Source organism: Neoarius graeffei, chromosome 11, assembly GCF_027579695.1.
Source record: "Neoarius graeffei isolate fNeoGra1 chromosome 11, fNeoGra1.pri, whole genome shotgun sequence".
In the NCBI taxonomy this organism is placed as follows: Eukaryota; Metazoa; Chordata; class Actinopteri; order Siluriformes; family Ariidae; genus Neoarius; species Neoarius graeffei.
Window position 1 is genome coordinate 73712686 of NC_083579.1, and position 9442 is coordinate 73722127.

At 42.3% G+C, this 9442-nt stretch overlaps 1 protein-coding gene across 1 annotated transcript in view; it reads right to left on the reverse strand.

Moving 5' to 3' along the window:
- The window catches only part of kcnk5a (potassium channel, subfamily K, member 5a), a 58932-nt gene extending 49748 nt beyond the window's left edge, over positions 1 to 9184 (reverse strand). The window contains exon 1 of the mRNA XM_060934708.1: positions 8716 to 9184. Within this exon, the coding sequence (XP_060790691.1) occupies positions 8716 to 8901 (186 nt within the window). The 5' untranslated portion in view covers positions 8902 to 9184. The remainder of the gene's footprint in view (positions 1 to 8715) is intronic.
- Between the last annotated feature and the right edge of the window lie 258 nt (positions 9185 to 9442).

A 9442-nucleotide genomic window follows, 5' to 3' on the forward strand; every position in this document is an offset into this window, starting at 1 on the left:
CCCTTGCATTGTGGCGGTGAATAACATCGCGCACGCCTATTACTCCCCGCTCAACGATAAATTACAACTGTCTGCGAAAAGCTATCTGCAAAAGCCTTGTCGCAAGAGCATGCAGAGACCCTTACTCATTACACTATATTAGGTAGGCTATCCAGCGCTGGATTTACATACTTTGCAGTTTAACGTTTGATACATTTTATGTTAAACTCGTCGCGTCTGTGCTCAGTGCTTTCCTAAATTGTCGGCCGCAAGAAGCCCTCGCACGAATGCGCGTTTTTTTTTTGTCGTTCGCATGCTGAAAAATTCGCTTGCAAATACGAGTGAAACGTGCGCACTGTAGAGCCCTGTCCATAGTATTTTAAAAAAAAAAAGTCAGGCTTTTCTGGAGATAAAACGCTTCTACCGACCATCGAGTACCCAGATATTGCGTTCTATCTGATTTGGCTACTGAAGAATCAAGTCTGACCTTGGATGAAACGTAGCCCATTTTCTGAGTGGGTGCCCAGTCTGGATTGTTTCCATTGTATAATTTTGCTGATGCTCCTAGAAGCGAAATGGTAATACGTGTTATAATTTTAACAACAACCGAGTGAACCACAACAAGAGAACGCTTGTTTTATAGCAAAATTCTAGCAACAGGAAATAAAATTCTTCCATGATATTATTGAGAAAGCTTTTGAATCTCATCTGAGATAAAATGATTACTGCAAACATGAACTGTTTTGGGTTTAGCCTCTGTTAGATCAGTCCTGATGATGTTGTTCAGCCGTGCTCATCTCCTCTCCGTACTAAGCCTCAGAGTTTCCTCGCCTTCTTTACGAATCACGGACGGAATTCTAAAAAAATCGGAATGTGTCATGGTCACGAGTACTGTTGCGACCACAACCATATACAGCACAAAGATATGGCATCGCTAAAAAAAAAAAAACGCTTAAAGCAGTGGAAAAACAAAGAGTTGCGCACGCGTGACTATGTTTTGTATGGAATGTCGCCTGACCCCGCATTAGTATATCCACCAACATGGTCGACACCCGGGTTTCTATTTTGCTTTGATGTCACTTGCAAGTCAAGGATAGGTGGCTCTAAATTGACCGCAGGGGTGAATGTGAATGGTTGTGTGTCTCTGTGTGTCGGCCCTGTGATGACCTGTCGACTTGTCCAGGGTGTACCCTGCTTCTCACCCATAGTCAGCTGGGATAAGCTCCAGCTTGCCCGCGACCCTGCACAGGATAAGCGGTTACAGATAACGGATGGATGGAAATTGACGGATGAGATAGATAGCCTTTCACGCCTAGCATGTGTTCTGATCACACTGCATAAATGTTCACTAAAAATAGTTGAGAATTTAATTGATACATTTACTTTTAACTTTAACCCTTTGTAAAAGTTGTTCAAATGGAGATTTATTATGCTTAAACAAATCTGCAAAGACAAAACTGTACTTTTACATTATGATTTTGCTTTTCCTTTTGGATCAGGCTTATAAATGAAGCTGTACATTTTGTAGGTCCTAGAACGTTCCAGTAAGATACCTAACGTAGACCAAATAGAAACATTTGGAGTTTTCATTCCAAGATTTAAAAATACAACTGCCTTGTTATTATGGCTGTGGATTTTTCCTGATGTTTTTTTTTCCCCCCACAGTGCTGCTGCTAATGTTCACTCTGTCTGATGAAGTATAACATTCAATTAGTCAAATACTAATCCTTTTTATAGGTGAAGATTTGGAAAAACAATGTGTACTAAAAATTAAGGAAAACAATGCGATGTTTTGGCGTTGCTCAGACACCATTATCAATCAAGTGTTCGTAAGCTAAGTCAATGTCAAAACACGTACAAAAAGATTGGCCCGTAAGGAGTCCAATTGCATGTTGAGAGTAGGTCTTCTTTCTCAAATGGCCCTTTTCCACTACCCTTTTTCAGCTCACTTCAGCCCGACACGGCTCGTGTTTCGACTACCTTAGAACAGCACGACTCAGCTCGCTTCAGCCCTGCTCAGCCCCCAAAACTCACACGGTTTTGGAGTGGGGCTGAAGCGAGCCCAACCGAGCCGAGTGGGGCTAGGGGCATGAGCAGACACTCCCCTGTGCACTGATTGGTGAGGAGGAGTGTCCTCACATGCCCACACACGCCCCGCGAGCACGCTGGGATCTGTAAACACCGTAAACCCGGAAGAAGAAGAATTACGAATTACGAGAATTTCTGAAGCCTTATGCGCCTCGCCTCATCTATACGCTCTTGCCAGTATCTGTTGGCGTTGTCGGTGACAACAAGCCACAGCACCAAGACCAGCAACACTAACGACTCCATGTTTATTGTTTACTATCCGGGTCGTGAGACTACCGCTTAAAAGGTCACTGATGTCACTGTTTGCGTCGCCTAACGACATCACGTGACGTCCACCCACTTTCGCTAACTCCACCCAATGTGTCCACCCACTTCCAGCCAGCACGGTTCAGCGCGGTTGTAGTCGAAATGCAACCCCAACAGCCCCACTCAGCTCGACTCAGCCCGACTCAGCACGGCACGGCTCAGCCCAACTCAGCCGCGTTGGTAGTGGAAAAGCGGCATAACAGAGCATTTCATACAACAAGCAGTTGAATTTACTCAGACGCTTTCTTAAGACAATAAAGTTCTTGTTAACGTCTTTACGTGCAACCCCATGTGCCGTCCTACAGTGTTTACTGATGCTTGAAGACACGCCTTTCTGCTCTTCGATACGCTCATGCAAGTGTCTACAGGTGTAACCTATACATCAAACTGAATTAAAATGTGTGTTTCTGCTTTAGTCGTTTTTTCTTTTTTGGGTATTTTTCTACTTGTACTCAAGTTCATGACAGCTTTTTCTTGTACTTAGGTCATCACTTTTAATCAACTCCCTTCATTTGAGGAAAATCCGTCAGGGCCCCTGACCACCTTCGGAAATGTTTCGAGTATCAGATCACAAGACATTTGATCCCACTTCCACCCAAAACGGATCTTAAAGGGGAACTGAAGGCAAATTTTTCATCATCAAAATTCTATTTCTCATTTTATTAAATATCGGAATGCATTTTTGATCGCTATTTTGTCGCTGCTATAGCAAGTTATGAGTGTTTGAAATACGCTCTGTAATATATCAGTCCATATGTCAAAGCAATGGCCATAAACGAGATTCGTTGAGACCTGTGCAAGACATCGTAGGATGGAAGTAAAACGTACAGCGGAAATCAAAGTGACCGACATCTGCCAACGTTGTCAAAAGATGCGCGCGCCCTCTTTCGAATGCTGATGTAATGAAGCCGGAAGTTTGTTTTGTATTGATAGCAATCAGCAAAGTTTGAAAAAAAATTAGGCAGTAATCGTCATTTAAACTTGTTTTTGTGCAATATTTCGTTTGGAAAACAGTTTTCAAAATGGCAGCACTGACACTTCACATTTCGAAGTCTCACACAAGTCTCGTGAAGATTGCGCGGATAAGTGATGCCTGCTGTGGGCCAAACGAACTAAATTCAACATGGCTAAAAACCAAATAGGCCGATAAGTCTCATCTCATCTCATTATCTCTAGCCGCTTTATCCTGTTCTACAGGGTGGCGGGCAAGCTGGAGCCTATCCCAGCTGACTACGGGCGAAAGGCGGGGTACACCCTGGACAAGTCGCCAGGTCATCACAGGGCTGACACATAGACACAGACAACCATTCATACTCACATTCACACCTATGGTCAATTTAGGCCAAGTTTACATTAGACCGTATCTGTCTCGTTTTCTTCGCGGATGCACTGTCCGTTTACATTAAAACGCCTGGAAACGCCGGGAAACGGGAATCCGCCAGGGTCCACGTATTCAATCCAGATCGTGTCTGATCCGGTGCTGTGTAAACATTGAGATACACGGATATGCTGTGCTGAGCTCTACCTGGCGTCGTCATTGGACAACCTCACTGTGACATCCACCTTCCTGATTCGCTGGCGTTGGTCATGTGACGCGACTGCTGAAAAACGGCGCGGACTTCCGCCTTGTATCACCTTTCATTAAAGAGTATAAAAGTATGAAAATACTGCAAATACTGATGCAAATACTGCCCATTGTGTAGTTATGATGGTCTTTAGGCTTGCCATCCTTCCACTTGCAAGTGGTGAGTGACTTGTGCACAGCGGCTCAGTCCCGAATCACTGCTCGTGCACTACACTCGCGCGCTCTGTGAGCTGCGCAGGGCCGGAGTGCGCACCCTCCAGAGGGCACTCGCTGTTCAGGGCGGAGTGATTTGGAGCGCAGCCGCTGAGGAGGAAGCGATGAGCCGCACTGATACATTTCAACTTACGTGCCGAATTAGTCATGTGATTAGCGTATCCGTGTATTGGCGTTGCTGTGTGCACGCGAATCGTGTATTGGCGTTGCTGTGTGCACGCTAATCGTTTTTAAAAACGTTAATCTGATGATCCGCTGATATGGTCTAATGTAAACCCCACCTTAGAGTCACCAGTTAACCTAACCTGCATGTCTTTGGACTGTGGGGGAAACTGGAGCACCCGGAGGAAACCCACACGGACACGGGGAGAACATGCAAACTCCGCACAGAAAGGCCCTCGCCGGCCACAGGGCTCGAACCCGGACCTTCTTGCTGTGAAGCGACAGCGCTAACCACTACACCACTGTGCCGCCCTAGGCCGATAAGTATAATATTTAATTGCAATTAATTGCCAATACGAGTCACGATATGAGGCTAGTAAAACCGAAAACGTAATTGAATAAACACTAAGAAATAAAGCAAGTTTAAAAATGACTTTGGTTCTCCTTTAACACAAGGTCACCAAAGTGTCAAATCCAACAGGTATGAACAGTCCCAAATTCAGTGCAAATTACCACTTTTTCAGTAACAAAGACAAAAGAGGAAAACATCCATAACAGATGACACGTGTAAGAAGAAATTCGAAGAATACAAGAGTATCATCTCACACACAAACCTGAGTACACATGGAGATTCAGAGCTCCAGAACATAATTAGCTGAGTCAATTATGAAATAACAGAAAATAGTTGCAAAGGTCTTTGGCACCGTTTGTTTCAGTGTGCATCATAAACCCGATCATATCTTTACCAAGTTAATGATCTTCAGAGGAATTTGGACATGGGCATCCATGGCTAGGTTGCTTTGTCGTTACACATCACCCAATGTTAAAGGTTAACAGCTGTAAATGTTAACAGCTGTTCTGAGCATCTCTGCACTACACATTGCAGTCTGCTTGAGCAGAAATAGGAAGTGATACGAAGCATACCATACCAAGTTTTCCTCTCCATTTCAGAAAAAGTGCAACTTCAAGAAAATGATCTTGATAGAACATGAGAAGGAATTGCCACTGCGAGGGCTGTGTGCATCCATTCTTCCCCATGTAATGACCCTGTGAAACTTTAACAAGAGCTCCTGTGTTCTGGTTTAATCAGACCTAAGTAACAATCTTATAAAAGACTGATCAGTTACATTTACAAGAACGTTCTGTCTAAAGGAAGTGTACAGCTACTGCCATACAGGTTAATTATTTGCCATTTCCAAAGAATGCAGGCGTTAATGGAAAACAAAGCCTTACCAAACACCTGTATGAAGTCTCACTATTAAAAACGATGTATAAGGTTACATATGTTCAAGATAACACTGGACTTTAAATACATTTGCCTGCTCAATATTGCACGATAAAAGAATATGTTAAAAAAAAAATTTCATAAGTCATAAAGCCAAATGGCAATTAAAATCCAAGTTTGTAGTTGTGTAAATATCTAGAGCACACTAATCATTTGAGACATTTTCTAATAACTACATGGCGTATTTAATATGCTTCGTTCCAGCTGCCATGTGGTGCTTCTGGTTATAGAAAGATGTCTAAAGCAGTCACACAAAGGAGCCCTCAGGACACCCCCACTCATATCCAACCTTCACTTGCAAGCCAATCTGCCGTCAGTGAACCATGACAAAAGAGAAGTGAAGCGGGGGATGGGGGTCTAACATGTTTTTCTCCTCTCTCTGAATGGACATCAGTTTGGGAAAAAGGGGCGTGGTGTAAGGATTCATGAATTATGGAGACGCTTGAGGGTCCTCAATGGCTCAACAAGATCAGGAGGCCTGAACACGTCTCTGCATGTCTTTTTGATTCCTTATCCTCAAACACACCTGCTAAAAATATCTTTACGTCCATTGACATCTCCAGTGACATGGAATCAGTGAATTAAACAATGTACTAATAAACGCACATATGGGGGGGGACAAAACACATCCGAGTTATGATTGAGTAAAGGACATGGATTCATCTAAAACACAACAAAATTGCCCTTGATCAGGAGAACTCCTAGTAACTCAAGTTTTCCTACGAAATATTCCAAAATGTGGCATTTCTTTCTTTATTGATTATTTTAGCATTTCTTCACTTCATTTGCAGCCACACTATTTGTTTCAAGGTTCTACAATGTTAGAACACAGTGTGTTAGCACAGAGCATCTCTACTGATATTCCACTAGCCTCCGATATCTTTCGGACATTTTAGCCAAAACACTGGAAAAAGGAAAATATCAAAAAAGTGTTATTGGTCCTGGAATGGAATACACAGACAACATTTAAGCAGCTATTCATCATTTTCGACCAGCAAAGTGGTCCTAAAAGTACAGCTTAGGCACTTTTAACACAGTCAAATTTACGCTCTGAAATTGACCAAATCAGCCGCTTTGACCAGAGGAATCAAAAACGGTGATAAAGCTTAATGAGAGAACTTTTGAAAAACCTTGAACCAGTTATTAAACATGTGACATTTGTATACCACCAACCTCTTCTCTCTCTCCATCGTGCCAAAAAAGACAGAAAAGAAACCACAGGGATGGGAAGGCTTAACCCAGACAATAAAACTATTCAAAAAGCCAAATCATGACTAAATAGATAAGATGTATTAGATTATACTGGCACGAGTTCCCGAGCTACTTCACTTAATCTCATAAAGAGAAATCGCAGTTCCTAGAAGCGGCTCGTCGCAGTTAGTTGTTGTGTAGGTTAGCAAATAGTTGTCCTTAATAAAACATTGAGCATATCAAATAAGAGATGATAAAAGTTTTAAACGGGTGTAAGCATGTCCCTTCCTGTTTTGCTGCTGGATACTTGAATATTGAGCTCTGCAGCAGCACATGTACTGTCATGGAGTTCCTGAACAACATGTTGAAACACGGTACTTAAAAAAAAAAAAGAAAAAAGACAAAGAGCACGTGTATAACACATGGAGAAATATAATTTATTGTAAAACATCTAATACCAGAAAAAATTTTTTTTTTTTTTTTGGGGGGGGGGGGAATGTATCGCCTGAGTACTAGTTCACTTTCAAGGCATTTGAATTCTCACGCAATCTATTAACACATTAAACTGAACCAAATGTAGATAGGGAATTTTTTTTTTTTTTAAAGGGATTAAAAGAAAAGTTTAAAATAGTGTGCATATAAATAAAGAAATATGTAAAAAAAAATATGCATACAGTAGCCTACCAGTCAAAAGTTTGGACACACTCATTCACACAAAAAGGGCCAGAGCCGTCTCTATTTTCTGAGACGGCTGAGGTCCTTCAGTATCTGCCGAACGATGCTGTGGATGTTCTATGAGTCTGTGGTGGCCAGTGCCATCCTGGACGCTGTCATCTGCTGGGGCAGAGGCTTGAAGGTAAAGGACACTAACAGACTCAATAAGATCATCAGGAAGGCTGGCCATGTTGTAGGCATGGAACTGGACTCTCTGACAGTGGTGTTGGAGAAGAGGACACTGTCCAAAATAAAAACAAACAATCTTAGACTGTCCTCCTCACCCTCTACATGAGGAGCTGATCAGCCACAGGAGCGCGTTCAGTAAACGGCTGATTCTTCCACGCTGCACAACTGAGAGACACAGGAAATCATTCCTACCTGCTGCAGTCAAGCTGTACAATGCCACTGTATAACTGTGGTACACTGTCTTACCATGTATACTGTATCCTTAACTCAGGTGCAAGATAGGAATCGTTGTACATAAAGTCACTTCATTTTGCTTTTACTTAAGTTATTGAACTTATTTAAATGTATTTTATTGATTCTTTTTTCAGATGATTTTATCTTCTATTTTTAGGCATGTTTACTTCTTCTCTGATTCAGGAGCTTGGTAGCAAATTTGAATTTCCCTTCAGGGATTAATAAAGGAATTCTGATTCGGATTCTGATGTGGTTCTATCAGCTACAGACAAACTACGGTTCTTGATGCAGTTCCGTCTGAGGGATCAGAGATCACGGGTGTTCAGCTTAGGCTTGCGCTTTTGCCCTTTACGCACCGAAAGTCCTCCAGATTCCTTGAATCGTTTAATGTTATACACCATAGAAGGTGAAATATCCAAACCCCTTCCTATCTTTCTGATTCTGATTCCAATTCCTATGCATGAGTGTGTTCAAAGCTTTGACTGGTATAACACACACACAAACCCTAAATATTCTAATTTCTTGGCACTTTTGTGTCAGTAAAGTACTTATACTGACAACTTTTCATTCAAAATACATTTCTAAATAAATAAATAAATCCCTCACACTGGCTATTGTTTATCATCAGTAGAGGATTCAACACAATTCTTATTCCATGTGAAGCCTATAAAAACAAAATACTCAACAAATCAAGTGTTTACACAGAGGGAGGGAAAAAACAAAAAACAAAAATCTGTGACTACAAGACAAGATCTCCAAAATCCCATACCTCCAGGATCCTGTCCAGATCTGCTTTAGTGAGGCAAGGGTAGTCTCTCAGGATCTTCTCCTTCTGCTTATCGTATTGACTCACTGCCAGTTTCCAGTTTGGCTCCTCAAGCACTTGGAAGATTGCAGCACCAATGGACAGGTAGAAGATGATAGCCGAGGTCAGTAAGGGCCCTTTATCAACCATCCTTAAACCTTAAGCACAGAGGGAGTACAGCTGCCCTGAATAAGGTGTAGACTTTATGAGAACATGCCCGAGTGCTCCCCAGCTGTGGAACTCTGCTCTAACACTCCCACGCTTCTCACTTTCCTTTATTTATTTATTTATCTATCTATTTATTTTTAATTCCTGGTGCCCCCAGATTAAAACAAAACTTCTAAGCTTTCCGGTTCACGTGCGTCTTTCGTTCATGCGCTGGTTAAAGAAGTGCCCGTCAGTGTCCATGTGCGCGCGGATCTCAGAGCGCACCGCTTCATCAAAGCGCCCGACCAAAGCAAAGGGGGCGTGGCCTTCTACGGCGGCTCAGACGTACACAATAAAGCACGACTTGATTATTATAATATAACCACAACACAGCACCAAACCAAACCTGTGAGTTTGGGGAAGCAGTGTAAAGAGAGATGGTAACTTTTCTGAAGAGATGTAACAGAGCATTTTTTAACATAGTTACCATTTGGTCTCCCAGTGGCCAGATTTGGTCTCCTAGTCAATGCCAAACCAGCTTCAC